This window comes from Struthio camelus, chromosome 7 (assembly GCF_040807025.1).
Source record: "Struthio camelus isolate bStrCam1 chromosome 7, bStrCam1.hap1, whole genome shotgun sequence".
Lineage (NCBI taxonomy): Eukaryota > Metazoa > Chordata > Aves > Struthioniformes > Struthionidae > Struthio > Struthio camelus.
The window spans coordinates 3,370,658-3,392,588 of record NC_090948.1 but is presented as its reverse complement, the minus strand read 5'-3'; the positions used below and the strand labels follow the sequence as shown (position 1 = coordinate 3,392,588).

Here is a 21,931-nt window from a genome sequence, read left to right as displayed (position 1 = left end):
AAACCTCATGAGTTTCTATGAGAATTAAAACTGAGCTGGACTTGAACACAAGCCTAAAAATAGAAGCCTGCAAGCCCATCTTGGGCCTATTACTGTTTCTTTTGTTCTTCGTGTCCTGAGAAAAAGTGAGCTGGATTCTCTGAAACATTGTTAGTTTTAGTTCAACTGCGCAATTTGTGTGATCTGGTACAAAAAAATATGTATATGAATATATATATATATATATTCATGTATTTATATTTATTTATTGTTTTTTCTGCCCTCATTTTTGTTGCCATATTGCAGCCAGCTGAAATAGTATTACATGCATAAATATTTAAGTTATCATGAAAATTTTAATTAAATGTCTGAATAGTAGCCAAAGATGACAGAGGAAGAAGTATCCCTAATTAAACCCATTCCATGTAGCTTTTACTTTAGCGTGTGTCCTGTTTTTATTTTTACATATTCTTTCCTAATATTCCTTATATATTTCGGTCTATGAAAACTGCTTTTCACCTCAGTTGTGCGGGTTTGAATGCACTTCATCTCGGCAGAGGAGTCCTAGACGCCCAGTAGTGGGATGAGAAATCCTGGGTTAGTTGTTCATCCAGAGTCATGTCTGAAAGATGTTGCCTGGGAGAGCGAAGCTCTGGAGCAAAACCGTCCCTCTTCCTACCACCACATCCACCTCTGCCGTTTTGGAGAATATTACCTTTCCTTTCCGGGCGGTCAGTCTCTGTGACTGTTTCCAGCACGGTGCTACCATTGGAGCAAAATAAGTTGATTTTTCTGTTGGCATGTTTTAAGCCACTGATTTTAATCTTGTTTTGGATTTATAATTTTAATTGCTTTTCCATAGAAAGATTAATTCTCGTTTAGGTGTGATTATGTAATGAAAAAGATCTCCAGACTTAAGTTGCCTTTGTTAATCACAAAGCATATGCTAGTTGTGTATTAAAGCAATTACTTAGTTCAATATTCATCTAATGCTATTCTGAATATTTAAGTGTTAGTGTGTTAGAAAATGATAAATGACTTCTTATTTGTGAGAGGATGCATTTTTTTCCCTTATGATTTCTACCAGGATGATATTGGAAGGAAACTGGAATCCAATTATAAATTTACCTCAGCGGAAGAAAACCAACACGTAAAAATGCTTTGTTATCACTTGAATATGTTAAGTGTGTTGGATACAGAAAGGAAAACTATCAAGACGTGTTTTGCACCTCAGTCGCACCGAGTTACTTAATACGGAAAGTATTCCTAAAAAATGTTCTAGGTTGTTTTTGGTAGGCCTGCAAACGCAGTGGAGCACTGCACAGAGAAACCCGAACTAGCGCGGTCTGGACGTGGTCCGGAGCCAACGGAGCTCTGTTAGCAAACGATTCCTCCTGGCCTCACGGGTGTCGCTCCCCAGCACGGCCAGGCCGGTCCGGCATCGGCGTGCCGCTCTCGGGCTCTACGGGCGCGCTCCGTCCTTCAGGGCTTGAGAACTCGTGTGCCCTGTCTTGGCTTGGTCATGGGACGGGAAAAGGAAATCTCACGTCCTGGATTTTGCATTTTTCATTTGTTTCTTCACTTCGAACTGTGGTATTGATCTGAGTTAAGAGGAAGAAGCGGAATTTTAAAAAACCAAATCTCTCTCTACCTGCAGGAGAGACTGCTGTGGTGGTAACCTGGTTTAACGCACGTTCAAAAGATGTATGTGCGGGGCTGGCCTGGGACTTGCTTCAGCTCTGTGGTTTGGCTTTCTTTTTTTAAGGAAAAAAAAAACCTTCTTAAATATTAATTATTCCAGTAGATTAGTTTTCTAAGTCGTCATACTCTTGTATGTATTCTAAATAATTTTTTTTAAGTTTAAAACTCATTGAATTCCTCCTTTTCATTCAATTAGCGCTGCTCCCGTTAGTGAATTAGCGCTGCTCCCATTTACTGTCTGTTCTTGCCCTCAGAATTGTGCAGAAAATTTGAAAGCAAAAATGACCTTCGATTCCCCTCTGCCCATAAGTGAATAAGTGATATTTTCTTAACGACATCTGCTGCATGCTGCCTTATTTCTGCAGTCGGCCTTCTCCTCCGATAACGAAGCTAAGTTACTTTTGCCGTGCAGCGAAGCCGAGGTGACCCTGCGCGTCCCCGAAAGCGGCGTGCGTTTGCTGGGAGATTGCGTAGCTCAGGCTTTGCATCCTCTCAAATACTCTGCTGTGTTTTCCCCAGCGTTTGAATGTTTTCCTTTTGTGCTAGTGAATGTGGTGAGTGGCCCCAAATGGTCAAAAAAATTCCCAGTTTATTCTTAACTGATTGGGTATTATGCTTTTGTCTGGTGGGTGTCTGCTTTCTGCTGAGTCTGGCGGGACTATTTTCTGCAGCAGGGAACGGGCAGACTTCCTTAGCAGTAGCACCCGGGTGGAATATATTAGGTTGAACTCTGTGGTCACATTTCTAAATAGCAATTACAAAAAATGGATTTAATGAATTTGTTTTTCCAAGAAGTAAAAGTTCGGCTTTTTTTACTTGTGTTTCATATTATAGATTGATTTCATATTCTTTTAATGAAGTGTTTTTGAAGCTGCTCTTTTACTGTGTTGTTTAGCACTAGGTGATCTGAAAGAATCCCCAGGAGTATTGTGGGTTACTCTGTTATGAGAAAGAAATAAAATTCAAATTTAATAACTTTAGAGGGAAGAATTATACTATCTTTGAAACACAACCACATATTATTATTCTTCAGTTCTGCAGATGAATCTTTCCCTGTCTTAGCTCGAGTTCTCATTAAAGTGCTATTGTTTCTTGGACTGCTTTGTGTAATTAAATGGGAAGTGCTAAATAGGTGTGTATTTAATATGGTATCATTATGAAGTCTAGAGCGAGCTACTTCTCTAAATATCTGTAGATAGCCTCCAGCACTGCCTGTAGGAAAATATTTAAATCTCAGCTTCTTGAAGGAAATGCCACCGAATTCCTTGCAGCTCCTGGCAGACTTTGTACACACATTAGAAAATATAACAAGATGCGGAAATTGTATAGGAAAATCTCCTGCACAAGAGAGAACCTATGCAAGATAAAGAAAACCTTACGGGAGGAAGTTCCCTTGAGATAATGTTGTTAATTTCTGTTCCTACGATAAACTTAAAATATGGAAATTCCTGGTGTGTTGTTGCAAGGTGAGAGTGCTCCGGCCATTGCAGCTGTTAATAATTCAGGTGGTGGCAGAGCTCTGTTCACAGCTCTGCGTTTGGTTCACGTGGGACCCTCCGTAAATAATTTTCTCTCTCTCTGCGTTAGGTTTTTGTCTCTCTGTAATGGAAATAATGCTTTTTTTCACATTCCTCTGGTGAATCACACTGTAACTTTCATTCAGAAGCTGCGACATATGTATTAGCAGTAACTTGCCTCTTCCACACTCTGTTCTTACGTCTGTCCTGGAGGAGTGCGGCTGCTACTTGAAAATCAAATTAAAAGTGAAGAGGTAGGTAAAATGAGGATAGTTCTCTTGACAGAGAAGAGCAACTTCACTTCTGTTAAATTCCCTGTTTACAGCTAGTAGACACTAGTCTGTTGAGCTCTTCTTATCTGTCAATATTGGTACAGAAAGTCTAAATTATAATGTAAACTCTTTGGAAATTGTATTTCTCTGATTTACCGTCGTGACCTCTGGATTTGCCTAAATAATATTAATTTTGCTACTTTACTGTGAAATGCCACAGAAAATTAAGCTTAAATTAGGAAAGTCATAATCAATGACCAGACTACTATCAGCAGGGCTGTTTCTATTGAATCAGGTTTCCTACTCTTTGAGGAGGCGGGAGTGAGAGCATTGACTATAACGGGGATTGCGTTCGGATAACATGCAAGTGTAAAAAGTGCTCTGTCTTTATTTTGACATTGGTGAGAGACTCTTGCAGTAATCCCTGTCTGTAACCTGTACATAACCGTCTACCAAGTTGGAAGTTGGGAAATGCAGATGTACATCAGCGACTGCCTTCCCCATAAAAGCTGCTTCCTGAATCTGCGGTTTGTGCTGTTCTGGGAGCTTGCTAGCAGAGCAGCCCTTGCGGCATGCCTTGGTGGTTTCTGCGATGATGAATCAAAGGCGGAAGCTGGTTCAGAAATGCCAAAGCCTTCCCAAAGAGACCCTTCTTGCACATTCCTTTTTTAATCCAAGGATATCTAATCTGTGTGTTGCTATCAATTGCATTCTGATTGCACACACTTCTGATGTTGCTTTCCAGCTCTCCAAGCCCCTCGATAAAACTGTTGTGTTAAATATTTTATATCACAACAGTCAAATGAGAAGCGCCAAAAATAGAATAATTTGTCTTAAACAACAGCCAAAAATGGCTGCTTTTTTAGAAGTATATTCATCTAGCAGGATCACCTATGTTGTACGAAGAGGAGGTTCATTTAAAAGATGCATAATATTCTCATGATTTGTCATAGCAATACCTTATTGCAGCATATTAGAACATAATTTGGTTGCTGCAGAGACAATATCCGTTATACCGTAGCCTATCACAATTATTGAAATTACTTTAGTGTAGTCATTCTTAACACAGGATGACAGTTTTATCTTAAAAAACCTTATCATTGTATTTGCAAATCCTAAATTTTGAAGCAGGGAAGATTCTTTATCTGGTCTGCATCAACCTAATCATAGTTTATTTACATGATATTCAACATTAATCATGTTGAGTAACTGAAACTGTGTTGCTGATTGCATCAGCTAGCATTGCGGTTTACAGATGTGTTCAGCTGTGAGTATAATTTTGTGGTATAGGACTTGTAAACGTGAAGTCCAAAATAAACTTGGGAATTTCTTGGTTTTTTTTCCTCCAGACCCCTGCAGGGCGGTCAAGGCAAGCTGCCCAGGTCGGTGCTGACCTCCCCCTTACGCTGTATTTGTAGCTGGGGTGGATTTGCCAGCGTAGGTGACAGCTAAAAGCAAAGCTCTCCATTGCTTTTGGGTCAGACAGATGTGGGTACTTGCTGCGTTTTGGATGATACGCCATCCCGGGGCTGCATTGAGCACAAGAAGAGCATCCCAGGCACGGCGAGTACAGCCAGTGCAGAAATTCCTGGAAGCTAATAGGAAGAGAAGACGCATTGCCCTAGCGTTTGTGCCTCAGCTGCATTCTTTTCTGCCTTCATAAATTTATATTAGCTGTCTGGTGACTTCTATTTGCTCGAGAAAGTTCTGCTTTTTCCCATGTCAGTTAGCTAATACTCGGTGCTGTAACAGATATGTCTTCCATTTTGAGAGTGATTCAGATGGTGATAATAATAATTATAGTTAAATTAGCTTCCTAACAATGATATGAAGCAAGTAAGACAGTTTTCTGTTGGGAAATCTAAAATAAACAAGATAAAAGGCTTTCCCTAGGGCAAAGAAGGCAGTTAGTTTCAGGTTCACGTTAGTGTCGGGAACTTTATAACTCTAAACTGTTGAGATTATACCAAGGTTGCTGCGCTTTCTATTTGCGCGTGTGCGTGTGTGACACCGCATTGCTAAGGACTCTGGATTCAGGTATCTATCGCTCTTAGAGGGTGCAGACAGGGAGAGGTTGAGGCTCGAGTCAGGTGCTTTTGTATCAGTAATTCCCAAAATGCTGAAACACTTGATGAGGGTTTTGGAAGAGTACGGAGGAAATCAGTGTGCGTGTTTATGAATACCGCCATTCGCGCACGGGAACTCAAAGCCCCAGATAAGCAGCAGATAGTGGCAGAGGTACTTGTTAGAGCTAAGATTTCTGGTATGCACGTGAAATTTGGAAATAAGTTATCTTAAATTAAGTTTCATTATAGGGTAGAAGATTCCAGTTTACAGCAGGGCTTGGGAGTGGGGTGGGGGAGAGAGCGCTCCGTGGAGAAGTGCCTCTACATAGTGATGTCGGCTGAATTGTCCAGGAAGAGGGTCAGAACAGCGATTTTCACCCAGGCAGGACAGGGACAGAGGCTCGAGCAGAAAGTAGAGTACGGTCGAGCGGGAGCGCAGGCACCCAGGGCACTGCCTTTCGTGGATGCTGCACGGCGAGGTCCTGGCTAAATGCTAAACCTGGACAATATGGGCAGTATGGCGATATGAATACATAATAGTGTGTATGCCTAGAGGAGCAGCATAATGAAAGAAAGAAAAATATCAGAGGAAAAAATGCTGAGCCCTTGACAGTAAACTTTTTCACCATTTTTTTTTAAACCCTGTAGCTGCTTGTTGTTTGTAGCTTTTTATATTGCTATGGTTTAAATCTTTGCTGGTATAATCTTCTCATCGGGCCAATGTGCAATAAAACCGCTCTGTGCTAGCCCGGAGAAGAAAGTGCCCGTGCATGCAATAAAGGAGACAGGGATGAATGCTGCAGTTAGCAGATTAAAAACTCTCTGGACATGCACTGTGAAAGAAGGTTGCTACTCACCTCGTTACTGTATTTGTTATGCCTAATTGATTGACATATCAGCTGCCCAGGTAAGCAGCACTCTTCACCTGGAGAAGTAAGAACAAAGGCTGAGAAAATATAATTAAATATATTTAAGGATAGTGGGTAGATCCTCAGAACGGCAAATGATGCCAGTCCAAATTCCCGAGTCCTTTCAGACAGTGTGGAAATGTCAAAGTACGTCTCTGTGGTCTCCTGTGAGATCACGTCTTTCAAGTCTAACTCGAAGCTTGCTCCTCTTAGTGCGGAGTTCTCTGGGAATTGCTCCTCATGCAAGGACTGAGGTGTGGGCATGCTAGACCTGGTTTATTCTGCATCTCTTTCCCTTTCCTTTGGAAAGTGTCCTGATAGGAGTGATGTGAAAGGCTTTGAAGGCCAGCCATTGATAATTGCAATACAAGTAAAGAGGTCTAAATCCCTGAATCCTTCTGCTCACAATTTATAGCTCACAGTAAATGCGGAATGCGTTCAAAATACTTTAAAAACACATTTTGTTATTGCCTTTCCTTAAATATTCTTTTCATTACTTCAGTGCTAGCCAATACCCATATATACCCATAGATTTTGTATATTACATTAGCATTATTAGATGTGGAAAACAAAATATGTGAAACAGATTTATTAATGGCAGTTCTCTAGATTTTCAGTGAAATCATTTTTAACATTGGAGGGGGAAAAAAGAGTGGAGGAAGGCAACTGCATTTAGGGAAACCAAACACAAATGGACTGACCTCCAGAAATCTTAATCTTTCACTTGAAGGGCATGGTGTTTAACACTGAAAATGTATAGAGCTTTTAAAGGGAAATGTTATTTATTAAGTTGGATTTACCTTCAGAAAGAGTCCTAGCAAAATGATAAATGGAGTTCTTAAAATATTTCATTAATTTTTTGTTTGCCTTTTATGAAAGCGCAAAGCCCTTCCAAAATAGGGAACGTTTGGTATGTTATAGTTATATGCATTTCATTAAGCTTTTAATAAATAAGCCTTTTGCAAAATGAATTGCAGATAATCTATCATGATCTAGTATACAATTTCTGATCTCTGTGAAGGTAACTTTACTTTTTTTTTTTTAATAACCTATCTCTATATTTACACCTCTCTGATCAGTACTCCTGAAACTAGATAGCTTGTTCAGCTGTGAGCTTGAGGACTTAGTAATCTACCGACCTCTAATGTTATATTTATATATAGCATGATATTATCTACGTTATATATATAATAATTATAGCAGCAAGAAAAGTTTCCCTGTATTCAGAGGTTGCCTCCCCCCCCCCCCCCGAAGCTATATGGAAATATAGGATTTTTTAGGTCTTAATTTCTTGGAATTTGTTTTGAAGTAGGGAGATGACACTAGGAAAGATGAGAGACAGTCAGAGAGCTGCTACATCCCCAAAAGCAGTTTAAGTAGAGCTGGTGGAGTATTTGTACCTTGTGGCGGCTCGCTGGGATCGGAAAGGATCTCCTGGGTCTTTGTTTTCCAGGCAAACTAAATGAGAGCTGCTGTCGAAACAGGGCAGGAGGCAGCTGTAGATTTTGTTCTTCCAGCAGCGAGTGACCTCTGAAGGCAGAGGATTGCACTTAGCACGGAAATGCCGTAGTGGTTACTGTTGTGTTTTCCAGTTTTTATTTTTGTTTAGAGAATTAGCATGTCAGACGTTCATATAAATGTTTAATGATGTTTACCCAACATCGTTGAAATCAGTAGGGTTATATATAAAATAAGACAATATTTTTATACCCGTGACCTTGAAATACGTTTGTAGGCAGCCACTCATACCTCGATTCCTTGTTTAATTCCTCCACACGTTAAAGCCTGATGTAGGCCGTAGCCCCAAAAACTGCCGGCAGTTTTTGAAGAATTCAGATGTTGCACTGATAGAGATGTTTGAGCTCTGCAGTACTTAGAAACGAGATTGATAGTGAGCATTATTGATAGCGGTTGCACTAAATACAGTGAAATAGCAGTGAAGCATAACATGGCCGTAGCAGATCTGACATGCAGACATCTGGAAAGCTTTGGGCCTAGACTGTCATGGAAACACAGTGCTAAGAGCTGCCTTCCAAAACAGGACTCCTAACCGTTGTCCTAATGCTGGAACTTTTGATATGGCTTTTCTTATGAGTAGTGCTTGAACTAGTCTTTTCTATAAAATAAAAAGCAGAAAGCTAAAGTTCCTTTATTAATTGCAAAAGCTTTTGCCTCCCAAAAATGCATCTCAGGAAATTTTTGTGTATCGATTTGCCTGGTTTGCCAGGTAGGAGTCGCAATAAATATTTCTTAGAGCAGGTCAATGTGGAGCCGTCCCCTGCTCACGTTGTCTCTTTTGTACAAAATGCCTGATTTGCATCACTTGTGAGCGCAGAAGCAGCTTACGGGGCTCAGAGGCGGCGTAGGGTGCCCAGTGGTGGCCGTGGGGCACAGCCCGGTGCTGCCAAGATGTTTATATTGGATTACACAGAACAGAATCACAGAACGGTTGAGGTTGGAAGGGACCTCTGGAGATCATCTAGTCCAACCCCCCTGCTCAGGCAGGGTCCTCTAGAGCACGTTGCCCAGGATCGCGTCCAGGTGGGTTTTGAATAGCTCCAGCGTAGGAGACTCCACCATCTCTCTGGGCAACCTGTTCCAGTGCTCTGTCACCCTCACAGTGAAGAATTTTTCCTCATGTTCAGATGAAACTTCCTGTGTTTCAGTTTATATGCAGAAGAGAGCACGTTTTGTCTAAAAACTTAGAGAGCAAAGTCTGGGGTCCCATTCTGGAGACTCACCCTTGGTGGGTCTTGATTTCCAAGCCGATGCCTTCATAGTGACCTTCGAAGCAGCAGGGGAAAAAATCTATATCGCTAATGTTATTACAAACGCGAGCTTCTGAATCTCGGAGAAAAACTCATGTTTCATTCCTTCCATTTACTCATATTCGAGAAGGCAGGATTTGGCCTAAGGAATTCAAAAGTAACATACAGCCGTAAAGGGGGGAAAGTGATGAAGAACGTTAACATGTTCTGCTTGTTTACATTCTGCTGCTGTATCTGTGAAATACTTTTTCTCTTAAGGAGTTATTGAATTTGCTGTCAGATTTTAGAAAAAGAAATATTTGTTTTAATAATATGAGAACTCTGTGTTTGTGTTATATCTATGTTCAGGGTTGAGGGTTTTTTTTGTTTTCCTGGGTTTTTCTGCTCTCCTGTCCTGGTTCGTTGATGATACAGATGGATACCTTGCTATTAGAAGCTTAAGGAATTTGTGTCAAAATCATTTTGAAGGCTGCACGGACCGACACAACAAAATCATAGCTGTGATTCCAGTCTGGTGCGCCTGGACCAGTGCAGAGTGCTTGAGCATTGTGTGCTCCCCGATGCTGGGAAAAGCCTGTTACCTGAAATGAGTTTTTATGCTTTTGGGGAACAGAATTAGACTCATATAGAGCGATTTCAGTTCCTGGTTTTGGCATGTTTTGCTATTTGATCTTAACCTTTGTGATGTGTTTTCTTTTATGCTTAGAGCAATGGGATGTAACTGGAATTACAGGCTGAGGTGTTTTAACTGTTAGTTAATGATGAGATATATTCTCTACTAGATTGTTGTTGCATTAATGAAAAAAGTCATTTTACTAAAAATGGCATCATATCATTTAACGTTCATATTGACCCCTACTTTAAAACTAGAGCTTCTCTTACAGAAGTCTGTGTTTTGGTCGTTTGAAAAATGAAACATCTGTGACAAGGTAGTTGAAGAGTCACAGAGGAAATCCGAACAGATTCTTTTTGTTATGAAGAAGAGCGGTCGATGCTGGGAGATCCTCTGCCTTATTTGTTGGACTGTCATTTTCCATAATGTCTTACTTAAGGGAGCAAACTTGTCAGCAGAAATTACTCATTTTACATGTAGTAGGTAACTCATCTTCTAATGAAAGTTTGTAGAGAGGCCAAGATGCTTCATACTCTTTATCCTGTGGTTTCAAGAGTCCCGAACGAGTGAAAATTTCACTAGTGGCTTTTAGAAGTTATAACAACAGATTATTATTATTTTGTTTTTAATGTATGTGCCTTGTACTTGAAAGCGAAGAGAAGACTTGCTCCTTTTTATCTCCTTGCAAACTGGCAAGTAACGGGGAGGGCTGCCTTTAACGTGTGCTGAGAACGTGAAAACGTCGTGAACGCCAGAACCTGGGGAGGAGTTCTCTTTAACTTGTGGGTCTTTTTCTGTATCTTTTAGCTGCTTAGTAGTTTATATATAGGAAATATTAGTGAAATATAAAATAGGAATAGGACTGTAGGAAAATATTAATGAAAAATAAACAAGATTGATGGGGGGTTTTTTTCATCTGACCCTGACCATTGCAATAAGGAAATGCTAATGAAACGTCCCTTAAAGTCTGTGTGGTTTTGATTTCTGTCAGATATTCTCACTAGATGCAAAGGTCTTAATGTTCCCACCTTAGAGAGTTTTCTGGAGGAGAGCGGACAAGACAGTTTGCAGGAGGTCGTCTCACCCGTGAGGAAGGAAGCGTTGGCACCTCAGGGATTCATCGCGCGATTCTGAGTTTCCAGCGTCGATCTTACTTGTGGGGAGGATTATGTACTAACGTTTCCGTACCCTTTTCTGCTCAAATGTCATTTGAACGTTTACCACTTCAGTATGAAGATCATTTAAGGAAAATTAGGACTTTCTGAGGTCTCACGTGCCTCCGCAGCTCTTTTCGTTCAGAACTGTGTGTTTTATAGGAGTCGGAAGTAAGTCTTGATGTTGGAATGTTTCATATAAAATGCACGGCCTGAATAAGGATGAAATCTGCTCCGAGGAAGATTCAGCTGCTTCGCCGGGGTTTGGTTTCCGTTGCCCTGTTGGAGTAGGGGAGCTGAGGTGCGGATGGCGCAGAAGCGACGGCCGCGACGCCGTCGGTCGCGGTGCGCCTTCGGGAGCGGCGAGCGCTGCCTTGCCTCCGCGTACCCGGCCTGCAAAGAGAGAGTCGATCCGGCAGCCGCGCTTTGGTGCGGCAGAGAAACTACTCGCGTTAAACGCGCTTGCCTTGCTCTGCGTGCAGTAGCTGTCGTAGTCGCTTTGCGCGTACTTCATTTCCAGGATTTGTTTCAAGGCTTTGCAAGCGAGGAAGCGTGGAAACAGCTTTCAGCGTGAACCTTGACGCTATTTCAGTGAATAAATAGCTCTTAATTGCAAAGGGCAACAGTGAGCCCCCTGTGTCGCCCTCGCAGTATTTGCTGAACGTGGGTTTGCGATTACTCCTACAGTAAAATTGAAATTGATTTTTTTTTAGAGCATTGGACTTTTTCCTGCGCGTTGCTTGGAGTGATATGCCACAGAAGATGACAACGGTCTCTGAATCCGACTACACGTTAAATATCAACCTAGGATTAAAATTTAATAATGTTGTTAGCTATTACTACATCGTTAATGGGCTATGCTAAAAGCACCTACTATACAAACATTGCTTATAAACAATTGCAGAATTGTGTTAGCATTGTGATGAAGAGCATGCTCTTTGCAAATGATTCCTCACTAAATGCAAGGAAAATTATGAGAGGTAAACATATGACGAGTAGTTCAGTCTTCCTGATATTAAGCAGATTTTCCTAACCAGTGGTGGCTTAACCGCTTTTGAGCCGGGGCGGGGGGGTCTGTAGGCAACTGTTGTAGCGGGCATGTGCGTGTGCTTGCGTGTGTATGATGCAATGGAGGAGGCTTCAGGGATCAATATTGTATCACAGAAAAAAAAATTGTTTCATTGTGAAGGTGATACTGAGATGAGAATATTTCATTATTTTATGCAGGAAAAAAATGTTGATTAACCTGTGAAGGATCTTGAAACTTTCTGCCAAGCTCCCCTTTTGGTGCTCAGCCAGAGCTGCCTTTACAGCTCCTAGCAAGTTTCTGTAGCTTTGTTTGTTTGTTATTTTTAAACTAACACTTAAATGTGCTAAAGAATCTCTCACATTCGTGTTTCATTTGTGTTATTCTAAGCTTGTTTATTTTTCTGTATTCTTTGTCCAGCAAACATTGCAGTTTTCCAAAAAGCTGTCACGTTTTCCTTTCCATACTTCCGTGCAGAAGCAGCATGTTCAGCGTTCACGCATTAAACTTTCATGTGTCCTTTCTAACTCTCGCCATACGAATTAATAAGATATTCTTCTGTAATTATCTCTCTCTTCCGTGACTCATCTTTTTCCCTAGCTTATCAGGACAGTCATAGCAATTCCCCCGTGAATTAGTGTGCTGCTACAAAAGGAGGATTATGATCTCTTGGCAGGAGCTAGAGATGCTGGAACATGAAGAGAGGGCTCATGTTTGCAAACACGGATCTTCAGTGGTGAGCTGTGGAAGAGGAAAGGGGGTCACAAACAGGAGGGAAGGAAATTGCACTGAATGTTTTCTGCATCTCTAGCTGTTACTATAGCTAAAAAATACATTTTTAAATGCATTTAAAAGTTTAACAGTTGCTCCACTTTTTTTTTTTTTCCATATAGGAGGTTAACAGTAATTTCTTCAGGTATGAAATGCATCTTCTGAGTGTTGCAGCTGTATGCATTCACTTAGATTACTCATGAACTGGAGTTAGATAAACATAGAAATGCGATCAAACCTGTTAGATTTAGAAACTACTTTCTTAGCAAAAAGCAGAAGTTGTAAGTTTACTGACGGATTAAGTGGAAAGGACTGGATTTGCAAATGTACAGTTGACATTTTTACGTGAGGGAAGTTAAGTATACATTTCTGTGCTTGCAAAAACAATGGAATTTGCAGATTATTTAAGTAAATGATGATCTGTTAAAAGGTGCAACGAGCAGAGCAAAGGTTGTCTTCTGTTCTCCTGAGCATTTCTGAACCATATGCAGGTCCTTATGTGAAATGATGGGCTGAATTATACCTTAAATCTAGTCTTAAGTGGCCAATTTAAAAAAGTAAAAATTCTAACTTTTGCAGCCATGAAACATCGCCTTGATTGATCAGTAGCATCATTGGGGGAAATAGGACTGAATGTGGGTTACTGAGTATTTTCTTAAAGGAGCAAGCCCTTTTTACAGTATCGTTTATGTACAGAGCTTGTTATACAGTGTTTTGACAATTAACGTTTTGCCTTTCCTTCTTTTCTGGAGATTTTCCGGTCTTATTTATGTTTCTTGATAGTAAACATTAGCTTTTACACAGCCACTACTTCTGTCTGTGTTACAGTACTCTATATTAAAGTTCTTTTGATGTCGTGGTGCAGTAGCTGAGGTGGCCTTTCCCTTTCGTATTTGTGCCGTTGGCATATACCGAAAAACCCTCACCAGGTATGTTAGCGTAGTGTAGAAGAAATAAATCTCTCGCACAAACAAAGTCAGTTGAGATATAAACTCCGTTACGTAGCAGGGAAGCAGAGTCAAGGGATTGATCTGGTGGCATTTTGGGGATCAGAGTGTAAAGAAAGTGGCTCATCATGCACACAGAAAATCTAAAGTTGTTTCGAGTTTGGTCTCAGTTACTTGGACTGATACGGCAACAAATACTTAAATTGCAAATAATAAAAATCTTAAATGTAACAAGAAAAACTCCATGCTGTCTTAGAAAGTGTAGGAAATTCCTGTGTGGTCTGTCACGCTATGCATGAAAACCAGACAGAAATAGGTAATTACTATTTTATCTAACTGTATATGGAATCGAAAAACATTCCAAATTTATTTTCTGAGTAATTCTGTTAATTTTTTCCAACAATTCTTTTCTTCATTAAATATCAGGAGAGGTGTGGACTGTATTACCGTAACCAGGCAACGTGTTTTTAGCATATAGTCTCAGAAGCGGTCTGAACAAGTAGAATTTGCCATTTATTGTTCTGGAACTTCTAGTAGCAATAGCAGTGTTTTTTTCAAATAATATGGTTTTGGGTACTTACTATGATGTTTCCATGTTCCAGAATGAAAGATTAAAACTACTTTTTGTCATTTCTTTCTTTTTTTCATGGGTTGAGAGAGAGAGATGTTCATTACTGCTATCCTATTTTTGTGACAGTTAGTGGTTTTCCTTTGCTCTTTTCTAAGCATCACCATATCTGAACATACCACTCAGTGAAATTTAATCGTGGGGTTTGAGCGTGATACACCCTCTAATTGCTTTCAAGGCATTTCTTCCCTGAACATAATATTGACTTTCCAAATGCAAATACTGAAATTGTATTACATTTTTGGCAATAATATTTATTACCTTCCAAGGCCTTTAATGCCTGCGCAATTTTTATATGAAGAATATCATGCACAATCTTCAGTGAAGAGGCTGGTAAAGCCATGAAACCAGTAAATAGAAACTTTTCAAGAACGAGGCTTTCAAATGTGCTTTTTATTTTCTCAGCAGAATTTTGCATATCCATTTAAATGATAGGATTCTGTCCGCTGCCTTACTTAGTGTTCTCTAATGATATTGTGTTTTGATAACAACTATTAAGTTGCCCTGTCTTAAATCATTGATTTGTTTATAATTTTATTTTATAGGGAAGTTTTGTTGCGTGCATGACTGCCATTTTAAGGCAAATGGAAGACTATCACTATGCTCATTTAATCAAGACTTTTGGAAAGATGAGGTCAGATGTTGTGGTAAGTTTAACATGTTTTACCTGTTGATAGCATATGCTAGTTTGTGGGTTTTTTCCTCATACTATTTGTTAATTACACTTATGAAATGTAAACAAAATGTATTTCAAATTACGTGATATAATATGCGAATAATTATTAAAACACTATTACTTTTTGCATTTTCTGGATTTGCAAAGGGCAGTCTTACCCTTCCTGCTTTATATAGGAATGCAGTTCATCTCTGGAACTGTTTAATATTTGAAAACAAGCCCTGAGATACCGCATTTAAGGGAATTAAAAGAAAGTATTAGGAAATAGCAATGCCAAGTTATTATTAAAACTCTGTTTTGTTTAAGAAAAAATAAAAGAAAGCTTTCTTGAGGAAGGAAACTTTTATTATTAAATCTTCCAGATGTCTCGATTTTCTTCATTTGTTTAAATAGCTTTTACTTGTAGAACTACTAGCCTTAAAACTGTTACAAAACATTTTAACCTTAAAGATGCCCTTGGTTGTTAAGAAAGCAATAATAATTGAAATTCATCTCCTCAGAATCGTTCAGTAGCCTAACTAAGCCTACAACATGACTTAATTAGAGCATAATGGAAGAGCGTTTATAGCTAAGGAGATAACTCTGTAATGACCTGGAACTATCATTGCCATATGGCAAGGGCGTGCTGCAAAGTAGCTACCAAACTCATTGGCTGAGATCCATCAATTAGCGGCTGACCTGCAGTCTGATCAGCTCTATTACATTACCCAGACTCTAACTAGGGATTTTCTTAGGTGTTTGAAGCAGCTTTCATCTGTATTTTAATCTTCAAGATGGCCTTTATTTCGATATCCTTCCTACTTCCAGTTCCCAACCCGACAAAACAAAAACCATGGTCTTTTGTTTGTGTATTTACTTTATGTTTGGACTTTTCAGTGTTTTTTTTTTTTTATATTTTCTTCTTATTTATGCTCATATTCGGAATGATTTGAGCTCTTTGCCAGGTTTCACATAGGTGCTAGAGCCTTTCTTGTTCAATATACTCGTGCCAGCAATAGAAGAAGAGGTGTTAAGGAAAAGCTGGCAGTAGAGGTGGTTCAGGACAAGGAAGACAAAGTCTAGCTGCGAAGAACTGCGGCAGGGACATCACAACGCTGAAAGGGTTGGAAGGGTTGCTGGCTGCAAACAGTGACAAGTGATATGCCATATGTAGAATATCTAAAGTGATTCATACAGGGGAAAAAAACAACCCTCACTTTACATGTACAGTGGTGAACCCAGGGTGGGATTTCAGGCATTCAGGAATCCAATCTAACCCTAGGTTATAATAGCTATTTTTATGCTTGTGTATGAAAGAAGGCAAAAAGGAACTTGGATGTTTGTAATTATTAGGAAAGAGGAACAAACAGAAAATAATGTTATGCCACTTTATAAATCAGTGGTTCCCTTGCATCTAAATTGCTGCAACCAGCTTTGGTTAAGAAAAGATGTAGTGAAATGAAGAAAGTAGGGAGAAGGGTCAGGGATGAAACCTTTAGGACAGATCCCACAACATAACTAAAACTGGGACTCTTCAACCTAAAAAAGGGTTGTGTGCAGGGGAAATCACAGCTTATAAAATCCTAAGTGATGTGGAGAGAAAGAATCAGGAACAGTTGTTCATTGTCTCTTGTCAGTACAAAGGGAAAACAAAACATAGCTCTCAGGTGATAGGTTGTGAACAAGCATGACTAAATGGTTCTCACACAATCAATAGTTATATTAGAACTTTTTGGTACTACGTATTGCAGATGCTAAAAGTTTACGTGGATTCAAAAAGTAGCTGCACAGATTTATACATGGAGAACTTCATCAAAAATGATTAAATACAAAAACACTCTTTTGACTTTAGAAGTTCTTGAATCACAAATAGCTGACTGTTGAGAGAAGCATCACTGTTTTCTTACCCTCTATCATTTTATATTACTCTGCTTACTTTGTATAGTCGTCCTTGGGTCTTCCTTAACCTGCTCTTGACGGACTTCAGAAAGCCAACCTGATAGACGTGTGGGCTGATGTAGGCTTACATTCCCATGTTCTGTAGCGAGCGCTCATTGGGTATACCTCTGCCTTCTCTGTTGACATGGGCTAACCTCAAGTGATGTGGGTTCGGTCTCTGGAGGCACAGAGTGCATACAGAGGCCTTGGTCTGCAGACTGAACACAGATTATGGGATCAACCTCTAAAACACAGGCAAGCGGTTGGCAGATCTGCAAGATACAAACAGCCCATCTTTGGCCAGAGGTTAGAGAAGCCTTTCAGTGAGGGTATGTCCAGAAATGGCTCCCAAGGATGAAGATGAGAGGTCTTTACCTCAGAATTTTTCAGGAAGAAGGATCTTCGTTCTTGGACTCTCCAAAAGGTGTGGACACTACATGGCCTTTCTGCTGCGATTCCATAACTTGCCAGTGCCTGAGCAAAGACATAACTCCTATCGACAGCACAGAAAGCGTTCTTCCCAGTTAGTCTGCTTCAGCTTCTTGGAAGCAGCTCTGTTAATACCAATGGGTAGTTCTCTTCATTTGTTTTTTCCAGTAATAATCAAATGTTCAGGAGTATAGGTGAATGCAGCTAGTGTGCTGGAAATGATGATTTTAGCATATTGGAAAGACATGACTGTTAGGGTTAATCAAGCCAACTATTTTCAGGATTTTAAAATGGTCCAAACCATATAACCTGGAAAATGCAAACTGGTTATAGGGTTTTGTATGGAAAAAGGCAAAACGGTTTGCTCTCAACACACATAGTGAAAAAACAGATAAGAAAAAATTCATTGTGACACCTGCAATTATTCTGATGGAATAGAAAGTTTATTAAAAGTTTTCTCTAGCTTTATGCTTTTTTGTCTAAATTTGGTCTGATGGCTGGTTCTATAGGTCAGATCTTTCTTGATAGAAAAAAGGGAGTATTTATGAATTTGAAATTTGGTAAATGATCTATTTATAATTAATTGTTTTAAGAATTTGATTAATATGCTTATACAATGCTTTGTGATGCATGGAGAATTACCTTTTTTCTTTTGTCTTGATTTCCCTGAATTTTCTTCCAGTTGTGTATGTTCTTGGTTCTTGTAGCTGAAATTATTCCATACTCTTAAAACCTTATTTTCCCTCAGCTATGTACTTTTCCAGTACTTGTTTTCCACAGTTACACCACTTAATTGTGGCATGTAGTTAGCAGATAGGCTAATCCAAACTTTTCTATTTGTCAGTTGCTGTAATACTTTCTATGTCTTTAACTAAAATGTACCTTTTAAATATTTTAATACTGTTGTTGATTAAATCATAATGTATGTTAATGGGAGCTCAAGTACCTATTAATCTGGTAAAATATTACATGGGTAATATGTTAATGGTAAATAATGGTGTCTTTAATATAAAAATATTAGTAATACAAATGAAGATGTGGAGGTGTAGTGGTGACACACTGTGCATCCTACGATAAAAGGAAACTACAGTGGGTAAACTTTTTCTTCCGTGAATACAGTTAAATGAATTATCATTTAGGAGATAATAGAAAATAATAACTCAATAATTAACGTATTGGGTTTTTTGCCTCTGTTACTCTCCTGGGACTTTTGGTTCCCTTCCATCTTCAGTGCTGCAGTGCTGTTGCACTGCTCTGTATGTATATAGCCCTTGATGTTATATGCTTTTTGTGGAGAAAAACCTCATTTCTTTAACTTATGTCTTTTCCATTTCTCTTTAATCCGACAATTTCTTTAACTCTCCGGCCAGTGCCCTTTGACTCACTCACTCTTTAGAGCTTGGATTAAGAAGTGATTTAATTCTAACCCATAAGTCTCTACCTGTGGAGGCAGTATCTGCATCTGCGATTACAAGGTTTTTAATCTAATCACAAAGGCATAAAGATACAGTGATTTAAAAGTGAAACTAGATTAACTCAAATAGAAAAGTCTTTTTTTTTTTTTTTTTTTTTAAGAAATGTGAGAATGTGAGTGGAAGAGCTGAAGTGGAAACTGGTTGCTTCTGTATATCTGAAACCTTTAAATCAAAACTGGATATTTTTCACAACTCAGCTTTGATGAGCGCACATACTCTTGCTCAACCAGAAGTTACAAGCCTGGTGTTGCAAATGCTAAAAGAAACTTTATGGCCTGTGTTATGTAGGTGCCAGTTTTAGATTATTATAGTGATCGTCTTTGGCCTTGAGTATCTGTGAAGAGATGAGCTGAGATGCAACAAGATCAGTTTTATATCTCCCTATGGAATATATTATTTACGTTCGATTTTAAAAACTGTTCAGATGAAGGAAATTCTGTCAAAGAGGAGGATGTCTTATTTCCAATCAGTGAGATGATTTCTGGGGAAAAAGGGTTTCGCTCCTTCCTGCCCCCTTTTCTTATTGGGAAACTTTATATTTAGGTGTGTAACATTAGTTGACAGCAAAGGCTATGCTAATATTGTTCCGTGTGAAACATTTTGTGGGTATTCCTCCTAAAGGCGTTCAGGACAGTGCTGTGAAGTCACTGAGATATGTAGAAGGGCAAGCTCCATAGAGCTTTTTAGATTACTTTTTCCTGCACCTCCATCTTTCTTCCCTCTTAAAATGACGCGCTCCTATGACCTTTGATTTTAGTGGTAGCATGAGAAGCTGGTTAATGTTGACAAGCTTTGACTGATTATTGATGTGAGTGGGTGATTATATGGCTTAGGCAGGCTTTTCTCTCTGGGATATGATGTGAGATCTGTAGATTAGGGGATGCACTGATGCAAGAGTTGCTTGCTTTTTCCTTATTGAGTTCCTACATATTTTAGCAAGCTATTTTTATTAAGCTTGAGAATTTATTGAAACTGAAATCATAGTCATTAAAAAAACATAGATGGTGTGTCTGTATCACTATGTGATGTTGAGCAGTCCGAGGGGGAAGGGATTGTCTAACCCTCCTCTGCTACCGCCTACCCAAGTGCAAGGCTGGGGTCACTTTGCTTCCCTCCTGTAGTGGAAGGAGACCCATCTATTTGGGAATTCTGCTTTCCTGGGATCTCAAATAGGATTTGTACTTGTAGCTGAAGGGAGATCAGGAGTTGCATGCCTTGCTCCTTTACTACACCTTTTAAAAATCATTTTTAATGATTAGAGCAGTTTATGTGCTAGGTGTGCTGAAAATCTGATGTCTGAACAGTCTCTACCATGAACTCACTCGCAACTCCTCATTCCACCTCCACCCCCCCCAAAAAAGCTGGGGTTTGCTCATAATAGGAGGTTAACTCATACAAGCCAGTTTCTTTTCTATAAGAAGGATAAAATTGAAGAGAGAGCAATGTTGTAAATACATAAATTGCAGGCAGGCATCTGAAGCTTTCTATTTTGATGAATAATTTGATTAGGTATTGCACTGGTTTATTTTTTTAAAAACTAGGTGAAGATAAGACTATTAAAATATAAGTGTCGGTAGATTAAAATGTATAGTTGAATCAGCAAACTAGCTCAAATCATCTGTGGCACAACCTTCAGGGTCAATAAAGATTGCAAGTCATCAACAAAGTATATTGAAAATTCAGCCACCGTCGCGTGCAGCTTGATCAGCAAAGTGTGCAGAGGCTCAACAGCTGAAGCCTATGACGCAACAAATAAAGTATATAGTGGAATTTATTACAAGAAATCAGGAAAACATACCTCTGTATTCATAAAATATTGAGAAAAATAACCTGTGTGAGCTCAAATCTACCCTCTTGAATGGGCAGTGACCCTTCACATGGCACCACTTCTACTAAAGCCTTGATTATGGAGCTGTGAAGCAGGATCAGTAAGAAAGTACCTGCAACAGAAAAAGCACGTAGTCGAATGAAATAAATACTTTGCAGTGCTCAGTCAGCAAAATATGCAACCTAATTTTTGAAATTCTGTAACTCTTTCACCAAAATGTGTGAAAATTAACAGTAAGGTATGCAGCTTGATCTCTTAAGTGAAAATATGTTTTACTGAGCTAGTGAGGGATGTGTCTAGAATGAACGTTGCCTTATGCAACAGTAACATCTCATTAACCACCGGAAGTTCTGAATTTTTCTCAATCCTTTTCATGTCAAAACGTCTTTTTTGATGATGTGCTACTGGGAGTGATTTTGGTAAAAAATGTGCTGGTGTGATGTGTGATAATTTACTAATGTAGTAGATTTTCTTTAAAAATGTATCCTTTGTGGCTGCTGGTGCTTTGTTGCACCTCTCTGGCTCTGTTGTGACTGCGCTTCCAGAGGAATCGGCAGATTAAAGAAGTGAAGGGTGTTTGCCAGCCGTCCACCTGGTCAGCTCCCACCTCTCCCGGCCTCTCCTGTGCCGGCTTTGGACTCTCCTCGAGTTCATGGAGATGGAGGCTGAAAGCATCATTTATGGCATTAAAAGGGAAAACTGAATGTCCTAGAAATAGACGTTTCTTCGGAACCTCTGTATTGCGTCCTCAGGTTCTGTGCTGCTCCCTCGTTCGCACCAACTATGAATGTAGGAGCCAGGAAAAACATTGTAGAAGACCAAGGAATCAAGAGAGAAAATCCAACAAAAATGCTAGCTCTCATGTATGAAGGAATACTTATGAGAGCGGTAACTTCATATTTGTTTTTCACGGAAAGGTTATGTAAAAAACAGCCTTTGTTACAAGTCCAGTGAATATAATATTTTGTGTTTTTTAATGGAAATTTGACATTTTAAAGATAGAGGATATAAATACGGTTACTGAGAAGCTATAGCAAAAGAAAAAGTATTCTAACCTTGGGCAAGAATAAAAGTTTTTATTCCTATGTGCAGTGGATCAAGGACTTTTTGCAATATATTCTTTCTGGCTCTGTTTTTTTCTGAGCTTTTGATATTACTTAAAATGTTAGATAGTAATTATAGATTCCCAGATTGTATGGGATGATTTACATTGTAAAGTGCATGAGGTTTCTGTTCCAAAGTGATGTTTGTTTTT

The 21,931-nt window shown here is 39.3% G+C and overlaps 1 protein-coding gene across 2 annotated transcripts in view; it reads left to right on the top strand.

Moving 5' to 3' along the window:
• The window catches only part of DOCK1 (dedicator of cytokinesis 1), a 321,007-nt gene that overhangs the window by 168,862 nt on the left and 130,214 nt on the right, over positions 1-21,931 (top strand). For both annotated transcript variants that reach the window (XM_068951448.1, XM_068951446.1), the window contains exon 28: positions 14,897-14,998. In XM_068951448.1, coding sequence (XP_068807549.1) covers positions 14,897-14,998 — 102 coding nt within the window. The remainder of the gene's footprint in view (positions 1-14,896; positions 14,999-21,931) is intronic.